This window comes from Neovison vison, chromosome X (assembly GCF_020171115.1).
Source record: "Neovison vison isolate M4711 chromosome X, ASM_NN_V1, whole genome shotgun sequence".
In the NCBI taxonomy this organism is placed as follows: Eukaryota; Metazoa; Chordata; class Mammalia; order Carnivora; family Mustelidae; genus Neogale; species Neogale vison.
In genome coordinates, this window is record NC_058105.1 from 42,401,876 (window position 1) to 42,420,352 (window position 18,477).

At 40.1% G+C, this 18,477-nt stretch overlaps 3 protein-coding genes across 4 annotated transcripts in view; 1 reads left to right on the forward strand and 2 right to left on the reverse strand.

Annotated features, from left to right (window-relative positions):
* LOC122897482 (Y-box-binding protein 1-like) overlaps positions 1-4,228 on the reverse strand; it is a 28,624-nt gene extending 24,396 nt beyond the window's left edge. The window contains 1 exon segment of the mRNA XM_044235747.1: positions 4,105-4,228. Coding sequence (XP_044091682.1) covers positions 4,105-4,228 — 124 coding nt within the window.
* The window catches only part of IL1RAPL2 (interleukin 1 receptor accessory protein like 2), a 1,343,934-nt gene that overhangs the window by 646,696 nt on the left and 678,761 nt on the right, over positions 1-18,477 (reverse strand). The gene's annotated exons all lie outside the window — the stretch shown is intronic.
* TEX13B (testis expressed 13B) lies at positions 4,783-5,850 on the forward strand. The gene is given in 3 exon segments (XM_044235748.1): positions 4,783-5,241; positions 5,348-5,582; positions 5,585-5,850. Coding segments are annotated over 3 exon segments (960 nt in total).

Here is an 18,477-nt window from a genome sequence, read left to right on the forward strand (position 1 = left end):
AATGCATCCAAATCAGCAAGGAAGAAGTCAAACTTTCACCATTTGCAGATGACGTGATACTCTATATGAAAACCTGAAAGGCTCCACCAAAAAATTGTTAAAACTGATGCAATTCAGTAAAGTTGCAGGATACAAAATCAACATACAGAAATCTGTTGCACCTCTATAGACCAATAATGAAGCAGCAGAAAGAGAAATTAAGGAATCAATCCCATTTACAATTACACCAAAAACCACAATATACCTAAGAATAAAATTAAAAAGATGAAAGACTGGTACTCAAAAAAACTATGAAATTCTGATGAAAGAAATTAAAGATGACACAAAGAAACTGAAAGACATTGCATGTTCATGGATTGGAGAACAAACATTGTTAAAAAAGTCTACACTACTCAAAGCAATAAACAATCCCTACCAATCCTTATCAAAATACCATCAGCATTTTTCACAGAGCTAGAACAATCCTTAAATGTGCATGGAACCACAAAAGACCCTGAACTACCAAAGTGACCTTGAAAAAGAGAAGCAAAGCTAGAGGCATTGCAATCCCAGATGACAAATTATGTTACAAAGCTGACTGGTGGAAACAGTTTGGTTCTGGCACAAAATAGACACATAGATCAATAGAACAGAATAGAAAACCCAGAAATGAACCCACAATTCTATGGTCAATTAATCTTCAACAAAGCAGTATAGAAGATTCAATTAGAAAAAGTCTCCTCCACAAATGAGATGTTAGGAAAACCGGAGAGGAACATGCAAAAGAATGAAACTGGACCACTTTCTTACACACAAAAATAAATACAAACAGGATTAAAAACTAAATGTGAAACAGGAAACCATTAAAATCCTAGAGTAGAACACAAGCAGTAACCACTTTGGTATTGACCATAGAAATTTCTTTCTATGCATGTCTCCAGAGACAAGGGAAACAAAAAACAAAAATTGAATTATTGAGGCTGCATCAAAATAAAAAGCTTTTGCACATCAAAGGAAACAATCAACAAAACTAAAACCATGTCTGGAATGGGAGAAGATATTTGCAAATGATGTATCTGAGAAAGAGTTAGTATGCAAAATCTATTAAAAAAAACTTACCAAACTCAAAATTTAAAAAATGAATAATCCAATTTTAAAAATGAGCAGCTGACATCACTGATCATCAGGGATATGCAAGTCAAAACTACAATAAGATATCATCTCACACCTATCAAAATGGCTGAAATCAACAATACAAGAAACAACAGGTGCTGGTAAGGAAGTGGAGAAAAAGGAACGCTCCAGCACTGCTGGTTGTAATGCAAACCAGTGCAGCCACTCTGGAAAGTAGTATGGAAGTTTTTCCTCCATTTAAATTTAAAATAGAACTACTTAAATTTAAAAATAGAACTATCCTATGATCCAGCAATTGTACTACTAGGTATCTACCCAAAGAATTCAAAAATACTAATTCAAAGTGATACAGGCACCCCAATGCTTATAGCAGTATTATCTACAACAGCCAAATTATGGAAATGGCCCAAATGTCCACAGACTGACAAAAGAATAATGTGATACATATATACATACATACATACACACACACACACACACACACACACACACACACAAACACACATGCAATGGAATATTACTCAGCCATACAAAAGAATGACATCTTGCCATTGGCTGTAACAACATGGATAGAGCTAGAAAGTATGCTAAGCAAAGTCAGTCAGTCAGAGAAAGACAAATACTATGTAATTTCTCTCATATGTGGAATTTAAAAAACAAAACAAATGATCATAGTGGAAAAAAGAGAGACAAACCAAGAAATGGACTCTTACCTATAGAGAACAAACTGATGGTTACCAGAGTGGAGGTAGCTGGGGAACAGGTGAAATAGATGATGGAGATTAAGAAGTGCACTTGTGATGGGCACTGGGTGATGTACGGGAGTGCTGAATCCCTATATTGTACACGTGAAACTAATACTAAACTGTATGCTCACTAACTGGAATGAGAGACTATGGACTCTGAAAAACAATCTGAGGGGTTTGAAGTGGCAGGGCAGGTGGGAAGTTGGGGTACCAGGTGATGGGTATTATAGAGGGCACGGCTTGCATGGAGCACTGGGTGTGGTGAAAAATAATGAATACTGTTTTTCTGAAAATAAATAAATTGGAAAAAAAACTTAAAAGAATGACTTTAATCTTCTAAACGTATTTATAAGCAGAAGTGGAAGAATGGTAGCATATAGTTACAAGTGATCACAAACTGAAGTCCATGTTTACAGAGTTATGGAAGGAATAGAAAAGGGTAAAAAATATTCTGAGGACAGAAGCATAGAAGGCCAAGGAGTAAGCAGGTCAGCTGCTATAAAACCATCAGTGAGAGTGGAGAGTGGTAAGAAGAGAACTGTCCTCAGCACCCTGTCCTTCTTGCTCTATATCTTCTCCCTGGATTATTTCAACCACTACTTGGTACCCAGCATCCACTTTTCAATACTGTATCTCCAGTCCTGATGTCTTTCCTAAGTACTAGACTCATATATCTAACTGCCTGTGGGGTATCTCTACTAGGATGCCCCCTAGGTATCTCAATATCAGTTTGTGTACAGGTGTACTCCCTCCCAAACAACTTCTCTTTCATTCTCCATCTAAGTCTACAGCATCGCTGTTTAGTTCCTTCAGTGTATCAGAAATCTGGAAATTACCCTACTCATTTTCTCATCCTTCTCCCTGACATTCCTATGAATTCTATCAACCAAAGAGTTCTCTACATTCTTCTCTACATTCTAACATCCATTGCCTTTGTTTACATATTGAATTACTGTGACATCCCCTAATGGGTCTCTTTGACTCCACTATCTCCCTGTATTTCCTTGCCATTCCAATTTCTACATCATCTCCTGAATTGATCTTTCTACAGAAGTCACTGCTGAACAAGCCAAAACAAAAACCCCTTTCCATTTAAGACTAATAATTTAAAATACACAAACTGAAATGAAAAAAATAATAATAACAGTTTAAAACGAGACCTAAGGGATGCCTGGGTGGCTCAGTTGGTTAAGTGGCTGCCTTCCGCTCAGGTCATGATCCCAGCATCCTGGGATCTTGTCCCACAAGGGGCTATCTGCTCGGCGGGGATTCTGCTTCTCCCTCTGTCTCTGCCTGCCGATCTGTCTGCCTGTGCTCCCTCTCTCTCTCTCTCTCTGACCAATAAATAAATAAAATCTTTAAAATAAATAAATAAATAAAACGAGACCTAAAACAGTGGGAGTTAAACCTCTGGGATTTAACCACCTTCTTAAGTAATATTTTGATGCCTGATACATTTTTTTTCTCTGACACAAGAACCTTCAAGAAGAAATGCTATCTATTTCAATGTAGTTCATAGAACAAAATATAATTTCTATACAATAAATAATGACTTTCTGATTTTTCAAATAGAAAAATAAACTAAAACCCAAAATGAGTGTATCTCTGCATGGCCAGTCTCTTCAGTGTATAAATGATGGCACAGAAAAGAGAATAAAGAGAGTTAAATTAGAAAGGTAAACTAAAGTAAGATTCTAGTATTGGACCAAGGAGTGTGTCACAGGAAGTCATCAAATATTTTTAAGCTTGAAAATATCATAATCATAGGAAAGATTAGGAGTTAGAAAGATATTAAAATTAGGGAGATTATTTAGAAGTCAATGCAGGCATTCTCTAAATGGAAATGGATGTCAAAAGATGTTTCTAAGGTAGTAGCAACAAGACTCGAATGCCAATCTGCTAATGTTATTAAAGGCAAGTGGTGTTTACAGTTTTCAGGTTTCTATACTGAACACAGGAATATAGGAGGAGAATCATCTCTAGTAGGAAAGGGTGAATATTTAGATTTTCGGTATCTTTGGGATATGCAGGAAATATGAGTCTAGACCAGAAGTTGGCAAAGTACAGGCCAAATCCTGCCAGCTGCCTATTTTTATAAAGTTTTACTGGAATATAGCCACACTTATTTCTTCAAGTACTTTTTACGACTGCTTTTATGCTACAAATAGTTAGGACAGAGTTCTTTTGCCTCCAAAGTCTCAAATGATTACCACCTGGCCCTTTACATAAAAAAAAAATTGCTGACCTTCATATTCTAGTTCAGGAGCATCTGGATTAGGAGATGCAGAATCTTGGGGGGGGTTGCTTTTTCCTGTTCTTGAACATTCCACCTCTGAGAGGGGCGGGGCCCCTGAAGTGGAATAAACCATTATGGTGGGGTGGAGAGTGGGGGATTAAAGTTTTTGTACTTGATTATATTTCGTACTTGATTATATATTTCTGACCACTACTGTTGTTTCCCGCCTTTGATGACTTTCAACAATGTGGCAGGTTCTCTTATGTCCTGAAGTTTGAGAGGGACTTTCCTTATGCTTTCCTTCCACCCCCACTGTCTCTGGAAGTTGGAATAGTCCCAGGGTAAAGGCCTGGAGGGTTGGCCCCAAGACTTCCTTTCCTCCGAGCCCCTAGAGGAAGAGAGGTGCGCTTTCTTTTTTTGGTAAGTTAATTAAGCGTCATAGGTCCACACCTCCACTAACACCAGCTAGGGAAGTGATGCCTGGTGAGAAGTGTACTATGGTGGGAAGGCCAGTCGGGGTAAGGTGGGGTGTCTTTATGAGGGTCCGAGGAGGGTGAGGTGGGGCGGGGCAGGGCAGGGAGATAAGATGGGAAGAGACTGAGGGAGGAGGGGCAAAAGGGGACGGGAAAGAGCAACTAGTTGATTCATCCCACAGAACCAGCCAACCCTCTAATGCCCTCGGCCATCATGGCCTTGAAACCTGACGATGCCAGCAGTGGGTTCCAGCACAACAATGTTGTGGCCTTCATCAATGAGAAGATGGCCGGGCACACAAAAGGCCCTGAGTTCTACCTCGAGAATATAGCCCTGTCCTGGGAGGCGGTGGAGAACAAGCTCAGGGACATCCTAGACGACAACGCGGTGCCCAGTGAGGCCAAAGATGCCTGTGCCTGGAGCAGCCTGGCCCTAGGTATGCGCTTTGCCAGCAGGCAGAGCCAGTTACATGGGCGCAGGGTGCACTGGCTGCAGAACTTCACCAAACTGCATAAGTCCGCTGCACAGGCCTTGGCCTCAGACCTAAAGGAGCACACAGCGCAGCAGGAGATGGAGCGCAGGGAGGCAGCCTTCAGGCTGCGGCAGACACAAGCAAACCTGGCAGAGATGCAAAAGGAAAGGGACCTCCTGAGGTGGAAGCTCCTCCGGGCTGTAAGATTACCTCTATTGGTCCCTGCCCCATCTCCTGGCCCCATTTCCCTGCCCCACCCTCTCGCTGCCCCCAGAATAGGTCTTAATCCTGCCTACTTTTCTCCAGGAGCTGGAGACTCCACGGAAGCGGGAGTGGGTCCAGGTCACAGAGGAATCAGATCTAGCCACTGCCAGTGGGGCTGAAACAGAAGGAGCACACAAGGAGGAAGAGGAGGCAGGAGCTGCTGCTACTTCTGCTACAGCTGCTGGCACCACAGGAAGAGGAAGAAGAAGACAAAAGGATGTGGAAGGAACAGAGGCCACCAAGAAGCTGGGCAGAGGCTTTGTGCAACCTCCTGGAGCTGAGGAGCAGAAAAATTACACCTCTGGTGGGCAGAGGGAGGGAGATCTCAGGTCAGTGGAAACAACCATGTTTTATTTCCCTGGAACCCTCCAGCCTGCATCCAGAGTCTCACCATCACCCCTTCCTGTCCAGCTCCCTGCTTCATTCACATACTCCTACTCATGCCCCTCATCCCCCTTTCTACCTGCGCCCACACCATCCCCACCAGAAGCAACATGCACAGCAGGAGCTCCATCTCCGACATCTCCCCACTGGAAGCCCTCTGATGTTAGCTTGTGTTCTGATGTGGGGTCCCAGGGAACAGACCCTCAAGAATCCCAAAGAGACAGGAGAGACTGTGAACCCCATCAGCAGAGAAGACCTCCCATATTTCGTAGGCCTGGGGATTGGGACTGTCCTTGGTGTAAAGCTGTGAATTTTTCAAGGAGGGAAACTTGCTTTCGCTGTGGGAGGGGAATCTGGCTGCAAAGCCCTCAGTAAATTCAGAAATGTGAAGTAGAACAGAAAATCCCAATGGGAAATCAATTTTCAGAGGGAAGGGGGAAAGTATGGGAGGGTTTGGGAAGAGTAGGGGTATAGGGAGGGTGGGCAAATGGGGCAAGGTGGTTGTGAGGGAGGTGGAAAAGTGGGCTGGGAGGTGGGGTATGGGGTGGTGGCTGGGGAGGGTGAAGATGGGGTAGCTATTGGGATAAAACATAGAAGTCGTCTTATTTTGATGAACTTTTTTGTGTTCCAGAGCATTAGCATTCCACACCCCAGAAGCACCATAGCTTCTTAGTATATGTCTCCCTCCCCAACCCTAGTATCTGGTGGGTCTGAGTAGCCATGTATATGACAACACACCCTATCCCCACCTAGGCTATATATGATTGGAACAGGAGGGGACACCTGACCCACCCTGAGCCAAACAGGTCTCACATTAGAGAATCTGAACTGAGAGGCAGATTCCATAGTCAGGGTGGTGTTGGGTAAGGAACCAGTGGGTTATTTGGAGTTGGGGCCAAGGCCACAGCCAAGACCTGGTCCTGGTTTTCAGGGAGCAGAACTGTGTGCTTTATAGAAGCCAAGTATCTTTTAGAGGATGCCAGAATGCGGTCCCAGGCAGCAGACAAGCACAGAGAAGCAGGATAGGAGTTGATCCTGCAACCTCAGAGATGGAAGATCTGTGGCATGACCACTTTTCCACTTCTACAATTGTGCTACATGAAAATACACTCTACACAAATCCCCTTTTCTTTAAGCTATCTTGAGCAGGTTCCCGTTCTGGGCAACCAGGTTATTTCCAAGTCAGAAATTGGCACTAAAATAGTTGCAAACCACAAACAGTCAAAATGTTGGAAGTGGCTGGGAAGGAGTATCATAGGGTTATGGGTAGTGAGGATTCCTGCATCCCAAGAGTATTCAGGAATGAACTGGACAGGAAGCTTGCTCATGTTCTGATCAAGTTATAGTGTGAGACATGATCCAAACAGGCCTGTAGTTAACCCTGGGCTTACAACACAGCAGAGATTTGCCACCCCTAAGAAAATCCTTTAGGTCTACAAATGGGACACCAGCACCAGTTGCGGACAAGGACTGCTATGACTGTCTAGATCCACAATAGAACACTCCCCAGTCTCAGTGGCAGAAATGGAAACTCCTGCCACTGCCAAAGAGGTGAGTCAGCAACTGCTAGTGCCCAGAGGGTTTACTGGTTTAGACCACGGACCAAAGTGTGATGCCATCCTGAGGGATTCTCTGTCCCAACCCACCACCAGAATAATAGCAGGAGGGGCAATCTGGCTACAAAGGCCTTAGTGAATTCAGAAATGTAAAGTAGACCATATCCCAGTGGAAAACAATTTCCAGAGGGGGAGTATACCCAGAAAGGGGAATGGGGAGGATTGTCAGTCTCCCCTCTTATGGCTATAAGCTGTATTGAGTATGGCTAAGTGTTATTGAGTATAATAAATGTATGGTTTAGCTCACAGGTGGAAGGATGGTGAGGTGTCACACCTGGACCAGACCGAGAAAACTGGAGGAGCCTTGGACATTACTTGGGGACTGTGGACCTAGAAACAGAAACTGTCATGGGCTCAGGATATCTCTGCAGCATCTGGACATGACTTTAAGGCATCTCATTTGGGAACAGATACAGATAATCATTTTCAAGATTTGGGGCCAGACCCCTAGATAGTTATCAAAGGGCCTTTACTTGTCAGAAATATTCTTGGACTTGTTTAAATTCTTCTACAGCAGGGTTTCACAGCATCAGTACTCTTGATGCTTTGGGCTAGATACATGTTTCAGGGGACTGTCCTGTGCATTTAGGATGTTTGGCCAAATCCCTAGCCTCTACACATTAGATGGTAGTAGCACCTACACTTCCATTTGGACAACTGAACATGTCTCCAGATACCATAACATGTCCACTGGAGGGCAAAATCACCCCTGGTTGGGTACAAAATCCTTAGGGATAGTCAGAACAGGGGGAAGAGAGTTGTAAGAAGCACATGCTCAGCAGTGCCCAGGGCTGCAGGGGAGGCCCTAAGGAGGAGAAAAAGTGATTTTTGAGCAGATACGGGTAGGGGAGGGGCAGAAACCAAACTGCAAGGACCAGGAGTTAAGTGGGAAGCAAAGTGCAGTCCTGAGAGAGGTTCTTCAAGGACTTCTGATGGTGAAGGGAAGAAGTCAGGTAGGATACAGGACTGAGAGATAAAAACGTTCTTTTGAATATGGGAGAACTTGAACTATGGAGGAGAAAGCTGAGGAAAACTTGAAAGTACAGGAAATTTGTAAAAGAAGGGAATAGACCCTGTGTACTGTTTTGGAGGCACATCCAATGTGCCGTTCAATAAAAATATATGTTTGTAAGAAACAAAACCCCCAAAGTTCTCCAAGTGTACATATGTATATGTATATTATAGATTTATGTGTGCATTATGTTATAGATTGGTGTTTGAAAAAGCATAGGAAAGTCTGGAAAAACTTGTTTTTTTCTATTCAAAAAATGGAATAATATGGGGCATTAGGATGGAGGGCTTCTACTTTATGTATTTCTATGTTGTGAAAATAAATGTTCACATATATACAAAAAAATTAAAGGATGTGAATTTGTTGACTTGAATGGGTTTTGAAAAGCCACCTCTTCCTTTGGGAAAGGAGAAGAGGAAAGCAGACACAGATCTATGTGGCAAAAAGATGGGAAATGAAGAGGGTTCCCTCATGTGTCCTTTAGACAAGACACCTAAGAATGAGGACAGAAGTTCTGGGTGGGTGGGTGAGGGGGCTTCTGGGCAATGGCATATTTAGAAATATGGCATATTTAGGAGGAGGTGGGGAGTTGGAGGGAGGAAAGGATCATCAAGCTGCACAGAGTATCCAATTAGGATAGGACCCAACTGAAAGAAAACCAAAAGGGAGGGCAATTGGGGAGCCTAGCAAGGTCACTGGAAAGGAAGGTAAGGAGTTCTAGGAGGAGTACCAGACATAAATCTCTGGTGTTGTAACTTGTTTTCATAATTTATTTTTCTCAAGAAGAGACTCAGTCAGTTTGTTTGGATTTAGGATTTATGTTTGGTAAGATTTAGGAAAAAGGCTGATATTTTCATAATTTTCATGTATTATAGCCATTTTAAAGTTTGTTCTCTATATGTCCAAAGGAAAGAATATGATAAATTAGAATTAATTCTATTTTTATCACTAAATATCCTCAACAAACCTAACAGAGGTGATCTAACTCAGCCTTTGAGCCTTCAGGCTAGCATGCTTAGTGACATGGGTAGCTAAAGAATAAGACAGCTTTTAAAATGATGGTTCTGGAAGAAAGACTCAACTCTAATGGACAAGGGAAGGGGATGAAAATTTCACAGGGGCCAATGTCTTGCTCAAAAACAGTGATTTTTACCTCTGTAAAAACGATAATGATGCTCTCTGGGCTTGCATTTGAGGTAATGGCAGGCAAAGTAGTGAAAGGGAATGACCAGGGAAGTTATCTCTGACTTCCCTCTTTCTACTCTTTCTAATGACCTATCCACACTCTGGGAAGTCAAACATGGCTACACATTTCTCTAAAACAATGGAAAGTAAAAGTAACTCAAACCATAATTAAATTTAAAAACAATGCTTTTTTTATCTTTGCTTTATATCATGCAGGATCAAAGTAAAAGGTTTGCCAGAATGTTTATACAAAGACCCTACCTAATAGGAAACTTCCCTAAATGCCTTAAAAATCAGAATTTCCTATGACTTTGCAGCTTGTTGTAAATGGTGGTGTTTCCAGCATCATTCTTTGTACTGTCATAATAACTGCCTTCCTGCTTATCTATTTATGTTTCTATTGGCAAACTTAACACATCAGGGGAACAAACAGTTCATGTAACCAAATTATAAATCTTCAGACCCTAGTGATCAGAGATTTACAGCCAGTGAGTCAGCAACCAACATGTGTGGAAAGCCCACTTGCTCTGCTCTATGTGTGTGTGAAGCATGGGAGAGGGTAGTCTATGGGTTTATGGGTCTTTAGACCCAGTTAAAAAAGCAGAAGGAGGGCTATAAGGAGGGAGTAGTACAGAGAGAGAGAGATTTCACCTGAGAGTAAAAGAGATGAATGTAAATATGAAACATGGCCCAATCACTCTCCTTTATGAGGAGCTGAAAGAAGGTACTGGTAAAGGACAGAATAATGGGGCTGAAAAATAACAAAATTGTATGACATCTCTCCACCCATATAAATGTATATTGCCTTAGTAGTATGTTCTGGTTTCAAAATAAGAAGATGTAGATCAGTGTTAACCTGGGTCTTGTGTTAATAAGATCAAGGTGATGTGGAATTCCACCTCACCCTTCCATTTAGCTTTTGTGTTTCACAGCCATAGATCCAGACTCTACCTACTAAACTTTAACCGGTTCTCTTGCCGAAGTGGATCACTCTTCACAGTGGTGAAAGTACGAGGACGGTTCCACGTGAATTCATCCCCACCCCTGAGAAAACAAGTTGGAGTGCATGTGCTGAGTGACAATGCTGAAGTCAGCAGCATCTTCTTTTGTTAATAAGAGGAATCAGAGAAGGGAATTTACACCATTTAAATGTGTAATTTCTCCATGGAAACAGCATCTGCTAAAAACTTGCATTGTGATGGGACTATAAGTTAAGGTCCTCATTAGTTGTGTCTTTTAACTTGTTTTCTAAGAATTGATCAGTGCCTTAGTCTCTTAAAGTCTCATGTTCCCAAAATATATCTAGTTATTGTTAGTTTCACATTGAGTAAAAAGGTCTTGATAAACTCAGATTCCAGCCAAAATGACCTCCCAGTTTTTCCTTGTGCATAGGCCATGTTTTACTGCCTCCTTGCCCTTGAACACTGTTCCATCTGCCTGGGAACGTTTCCACTATTGCCACCTGTTCAGATCCTCAAGAACCATCTCAGGGGTGCCTGGATGGTTTGGTGGGATCCCAGGGTCCAGGGACTGAACACCACGTCATGCTCCCCGCTCTGCAAAGAGCCTGTTTCTCCCTCTCTCTCTCTGATTGTGTGTGTGTGCAGGCTCTGTCTCTCTTTCTCTGCCAAATAAATAAATAAAAACCTTTTTTTTTTTAAAAAAAAAAAAGAAGAACTATCTCAAACATCCCTGATTTTATAAGTCAAAATCTATTTTCCTTACTCTCTGCTATTTTATCTCTATCCTTCTTATAGCCCTTCACTTTCTCTCATGTGTGATGGAGAAAAAGACATTAAGTTAGTGTTGGCAGGTTTCCCATTCTCCATGCCCTCTAAATATGATCGTCTTTTTGGATGCATGGGTCTCTACTTATCCAGTAAAATCCAGTCACTTCTATGGAGATTCTTGGTATGCCAGATCAGTTTCTGGGCTTTTACTATGCAGAACAGTTGTAATTGGCAGAAAGAGCTGAAAAATTGCAAGGGACAATGATAGTGCAATTAAGTAACATTGGAAATGGAAGCAAGAGCTTCTTACAAAGAAGCAAACAAGTGATATAGTATGGAAAAGGGGAAAAAAGAGGAAAAACTTGCAGGGGATTCATTTCAGACTGAATTTTATAGTTGAGAATGAGGAGATATTAGAGAGTTTTCTGGGTAGTTGTAGTGTGTAAGAGATATTGAACATGAAAGTAATATGAAAAGCTGATCTTAAATGTTTCTGGGCATTACAAATTGGCTTCCTCTTGATGTTTTTCAAAGGACTATAGTAAATTCTTAAATATTCAAACTTTTAAAATTGTTTAGTTGCTATACTGTTTCTTAGGATACAATTACATGCTGAACCACATGGACTTTTATTTGATTTTTACTTGCTCAATTATAATTTGTATACAAGTCCTAATTCCTGTTTTAATCTGTGAGAAGGCAGGGGCCTGTCATCCACTTTTGACTTTTTTGATATCTTTCACAGAGCAAATGCTCAATAAATATTTGTTTAGTGACTAATAGATACCTAAGACCTGAAATGATATCAGCTAAAAAGCATCCTTTATATTAAAAAACAAAATAAAACTATGGTTAGGAAAGAATGTGTTCTCACTTTTCTACCAGTCTGAAATATTTTACCTTCAAGATGAATGGAAGAAAGTGATTTCATGCAATATGTTCTTGAAAAACATAACCCTCCCTTTATAATACCTCATTATATTCATTCTAGCAGCACTTCATCATATACTAATGTATATGCTTCTCTAATTGATTCACCATGAATCTTCTATCTTGGAAATTTGGGAATCAGAGTAAACAGAAGAAGGAAAGTCAGCTAAGTATATACATCCAGCAAGCTTCCTCCATCTCTTATTATTTGGTAGAGAAAAACTTTTAAGCATGTCTTCATAATGTTTGGAAACTGATAAATGATCACGAAGAGTTCCAAACTCTGTAAGACAAGTTTTATTTGGTTTTATCTCTGGAAATTTCTGCTTTAACTTGACCCTCACTTACCATGAACTAAGAATCTCTATTCCACTGTCCTCTGTTGTCCACCTTTAATCAACAGAATCTCATCTTCATCACCAGATGATATTTTACACTCTAGAAACTGAAAGCAGAATCGCAGAACTTCATACAGGAAAGAATTAAGCATATCTAATTTGTAGTAACATACACTCTTCAAGTGTTCTCCTTCTCAGTTAAGAACACAATGATTTACTCAGTTGCTTAAGTCAAAAACACACAAGTCACCCTTTATTCAACTATTTCATTTTGCACATTCAGTGCATCAGTATGTCTTGTCAGGTCATCTTTCAATACAAATCTTGGCTCCATTCACTTCTCCCCATCTCCTTAGCTACCACCCCAATCTAAGTTGATCATCATGTATCTCCCTTCAACTGATGTAACTGCTTATCAATGTGGTCTCTTTGCTTGTCTCCATATAATCCATTCTCACTGGGGCAGCCAGAGTGATCTTTAAAAAATGGAAATCTGATCATGTTACTCCTTGGCTTAAAATAAAAGACAAACTGTAACCCTCCCCATTTGCCTCTGATTGCTAATAAAAATCAACTTCTTATTCTGGCCCACAATATGCAGCAGGATCTGACCTATGCTTGCCTCTCCAGCCCTATCCAATACCATTTTCCCTCTCAATTTACTGTACTCCTTCCACCCAGACTGGCTTTTTAAAATTTCCTTGAATAAAGCCTGTTCCTGTTTCATGACCTTTGCACTTGCTGTTCATTCTGACTGGCACACTGCTCCCATAGATTTTCACAAGACTGGTTTCCTCCTTCCATGTAGGTCACAGTTTATAAGCCCCTTTCTCTGGGAGGCCCTTCTTGACCACTCAACAAAAATGACCTTCCATTCATTCTTGTAACACGACCTTTTTTTATTCTCACCATCAGTACTACCTGGCATAGTCTTGTGAATGTATCTATATGTTTCCCCCACTCTAGAAGGTGAATCTCAGGAGAGTAGGAACTTTAATCTGTTTATTCAATGCTATATGCTGAACACCTACTGAAAGTGTTTAAAATAGCTTAATTTGAATAAACTAATTTTCACTTTCCAGGTAAGGAAATCAAGGCACAGGTCACACAACTAAAATACACCATTATTCCCTTGGTTAATATTGGAGTCAAAACCTTGTAGTACAGAGTTTGTAAACTGTGAGTCTACTGGTTGAATCTTAGTAGGAAATCTTAGGAGAGGAGCCCAGAAAATTTAAAGATTGGGGAAATTTCATATAAATATTCAGATCTCAGGTTTTTCTTCAAAAAATCAGAAGATCTGGTAGTATTTGGCCTATATTCCTACATGGTAACAATAATTTGGATGCCAGGTGACTGCCCAACTTTAACAGAGACATAGTTCATTCACTCATTCAAAAATCATTTGTTGAGCATTTACTATGCGCCTTATACTTTGTAGGCCCTTGAGCTATGTCAGGGAGCAGAAAAGACATAATATCTCTATCCTTAAGGAACTTACATCCTAGCAGAAAGAGATAGAAAATAGACAATGAATATTACAGGTAAATTATATATATCATAAAAGTTGATAATTGCTATGGAGAAAATAAGAGTGAGATGAGAAGTACCAGAAGTACAGGGTATGGGCACTGAGTAGAAGAGAATCTTAAGATTATATATAAGTAAAATAGTCAAGGAAGATGCATCAATAACATTAAAATAGAGGAAACTGTACAATTGTAGGAAATGAGGGAGTTAATCATGTAGCTATAGGAGAATAAAGCATTTTAGACAGAGGTAACCACCTGTACAAAAACCCTAAAGCTAGATTATACCTGTCTAAAGGTATACCTGTTTGAGAAACAGTAAGATCAGAGGGACTTGTAAGCCACTGTAAGGTCTTAGCTTTAATTCCAAATGAAATGGGATGCCATCAGAACATCCTGAGTAGAACATAAACATTATGTGACTACTGTATTAAGAAGAGATTGAAAGAAGATATGTAGAAGAGTAGAGAAACCGATTAGAAGTCATTACAACAAAAGAGGTAAGAGATGGTGGCTTGGACCAGAGTGATAGCAGTGATACAGCTTGTGTAATCCACAAAGTTTGAGGGAGTTAAGACCCTGTGGGATACTGGACACCTGGGTGGCTGAGTCAGTTAAACACCTGCCTTCAGCTCAGGTCATGATTCCAAGGTCCTGGGATCAAGTCCCACATCAGGCTCCCTGTTCAGTGGGGAGTCTACTTCTCCCTCTGCCTCTGCTCCTCCCTCTGCCTCTCCTCCTCCTCCTCCTCCTCCTCCTTCTTCTTCTTCTCTCTCTCTCTCTCGCTCTCTAATAAATAAATGAAATCTAAAAAAGAAAGAAAGAAAAAAAGAAAAAAAGACCCTATGAGATAACCTCTTGACCAATGGGACAAGGGAGCTCAGAGAGAAATTCTCTTATTTCTCCTCATAGGTCAACTATCTTGAAACCTACTCTTCCTCTGCCTCACTTACCTTTTCCTTCACTCTTGTGTCCTTGGGTTTATTTTTTTTTTATTTATTTATTTTTTTTTTTACTTTTTAAAAAAATTTTTTTAAATTTTTTTTAAAGATTTTATTTATTTATTTGACAGAGAGAAATCACAAGTAGACAGAGAGGCAGGCAGAGAGAGAGAGGGAAGCAGGCTCCCTGCTGAGCAGAGAGCCCGATGCGGGACTCGATCCCAGGACCCCAAAATCATGACCTGAGCCGAAGGCAGCGGCTTAACCCACTGAGCCACCCAGGCGCCCTTTTTTTTTTTTTTTAAATTTTTTTTTAAAGATTTTATACTTTTTAAAAAAAATTTTATTTCTTTTTTTTTTCAATTTATTTATTTTCAGAAAAACATTATTCATTATTTTTTCACCACACCCAGTGCTCCATGCAAGCCGTGCCCTCTATAATACCCACCACCTGGTACCCCACCCTCCCACCCCCCTGTCCTTGGGTTTATATTCCCTAATACACACTAGCTTTTGCCTCATTTCCCCCCCTAGGAACCTGTGGTAAGATAGGAGGAAGATCAGAAGTTCAGTTTGGAACATATTTGTTTTAACACCAAGAAGAGATGTCGAAAAGCATATTGAATAAACTATTCTGTATTTTAGGAGAGAGATCTGCGCTGGAAGGGATACATGTTGGAGTTAACAATGTACAGATAGTATGTAAAACTGTAAGACCATATAAACAAATCATGGAGGGAGTATGGGTAGAGATGAGGGGGAGAAAACAAAACAAAACTAAAGACCAAACCCCAGGTCCCCCTCCTGCAAAGGAATTTAAGAAAGGGTAACTGATAGAGTAACTGATAGGGTAACTGATAGAGTAGAAGGATAACCAGGGTAGTGTAATTCTCTGGAAGTCATGTAAAGAACATATAACAAAAAGAAGGGGGTAAGTAACTGTGCCAAGTGCACTGGTTACATAAAAGGAGTGACAATTAACCTGACCATTGGATTTAGCAACATTGACACTTTGGAAACTTTGATATGAGCAATTTTGGTGCCATAGTGTAAGTAAAATTCCAATTGGGTTGGGTTTAATAGAGAATTAATGGAGAGAAACTCAAGACTCCAAAGACAGCAGTTTTGTTTTGTTTTTAAGTAGTTTTGCTATAAATGGAAGCAAGGAAATGGGCAGTGTCTAGCAGAGAAAGTGGAGCTGAGAAGACTTTCTTTTTTAAAGATTTTATTTATTTGAGAGAAAGTCAGAGAAAGAACACAGAGGGAAAGAGCACAGTGGGAGAGAGAAGCAGACTCCCCACTGAGCAGATAGCCTGACATGGGGCTAGATCCCAGTACACTGGGATCATGACCTGAGCTGAAGGCAGATGCTTAACTGATTGAGCCACCCAGGAGACTTCTTTAGGTAGCATAAATATTGACCAATCTGCATGATGATGGAAATGATCTAGCAGAAACAGAAAATTCCATGACATAGGAGAGAGATGGGAGAAATGTTCAGGTAATTTCCTTGAGTAGGCAAATAAGGACAGAATCGAGTGTACAAGCGAAGTGCATAGCAGAAATGATAGCAGGCTTGAAGGCAGAGTATACAGGTACAGATGCCAGTCGGTGGGTGAATACAGTGGAAGTTCTCTCTTAATTTCTTCAATTCTTTCAGTAAAATAGAAAGCAAAGGGAGGAGATGTTTGATGTTTGAGGAGAGTAATGTAAAATAGTCATCTAGGAGGATGAGATACTGAAAAGAATAAGAATACATAGTAAAGCTATTTGGCAAAATTAAGGGTCTGTTTGAGGTTTATGATAAAGAATTCAAAGTGAGAGTAGTCAAAGTTATTATATATTTCCCTTCAGTCAAGTTAAGCTGCAGGGATGCAGGTGCAAGCACAGATGGAGAGTTGGTTTAAACAGTACCATGGTTTTCACAAGATGGAGAAAGGGTTAAGGAAATCAAGAGGATATATATGGGAGTGATTATAAAGACTGATCATGAAACTTAAACTATGCTAGGTGAGGGATGCCTGGGTGGTTCAGTCAGTTAAGTATTTGCCTTGGGTTCAGGTCATGATCCCAGGGTCCTGGGATCAAATCCCACATCAGACTCCTTGCTCAGCGGGGAAGCTGCTTCTCCTCCTGCCTATAGCTCCCTCAGGTTGTATTCTTTCTCTCTTTCTCTCTCTGTCTCAAATAAAGTCTTTAAAAAAAACTATGCTATATGGGAAGAGATCAAAGGACAGTGAAAAAATTGTAGGATCACTGAGCTGCAACTTTGGGGGTCAATAGATTATTGGAATTGGGGTATAGATACTGTAAGCTAGCGGTAGTGGCAAAATGAGAAACATGGAAATGAGATTACTGAGGAGACTGATGTAGCCCTTCAATGCCCTAAAATGTTTCAAATGGCCTGCCATAATCATTACATTACCTACTTTTTGGCCCCTGAAGAGATTTTGAATTTGCAACTACTGCAACAGATTAAAACCTTGATATGAGTAAAATAATCATAAAACAGAAAGTCACTGAAATTTGGGGCACCTGGGTGGCTCAGTGGGTTAAAGCCTCTGCCTTCAGCTCAGGTCGTGATCCCAGGGTCCTCGGATCAAGCCCTGCATTGGGCTCTCTGCTCAGCAGGGACCCTGTTTCCTCCTCTCTCTCTGCCTGCCTCTCTGCCTACTTGTGATCTCTGCCTGTCAAATAAATAAATAAAATCTTAAAAAAAAAAAAGAAAGTCACTGAAATTTGTATAATGATACAGGGGAATATATATATATATATATATATATATATATATATATATAAAATACCAGTATTCACCAGCTCAATGGTTATTTGAAATCAATTTTTTTATAATTATCAAGTATAACCCATTAGTTCTTACAAAGCACATAAACTGCTGATTATACTATAAATATCTGCTCCTCTCCAATAAATAAATAGATTTCAAATTACACAGGTATTGTACAATAAAGTGGCTTATATTTCTAACTATTACATAGCTAACATAAAACAGTATGATTCTACTTCTAAATATTACAGAATATCTAATTAACTTTTAATGAAATGAAAGTAAATTATAATCACTACTACTTTGCTATTTACATTACGTGTAATTTTATGAATAAGCAGATAATCAAGTTTTGGAGGTGAAATATTAGTCTTTTCATATTATATATGTGTTACTTTATGCATACTTGCTACAAAAAAATAAGTTAAACCGGGACTCCCACTTATATCCAAAACCAGGTGGAAAACATGACTAATTGCATCACACTTTAGTCTATGCAGACCAGAGAAGACATCGCCGCTTTCTCAAGACCCTACTATACAATCTTGATCTTTTCTAAGTTCAATTAATTCTATAAGATGCAGATTCTCATTTTTCTATTAGAAATTGTCTTCTCTTCTGAAAATTTGTCTTAGGTAGATATTTCTTTTCTAAAGACACAGGTTTCCTTGCAATATGGCATAAAGCAAATCCTACTGTACCTGCTCAATGAACATTTGTTA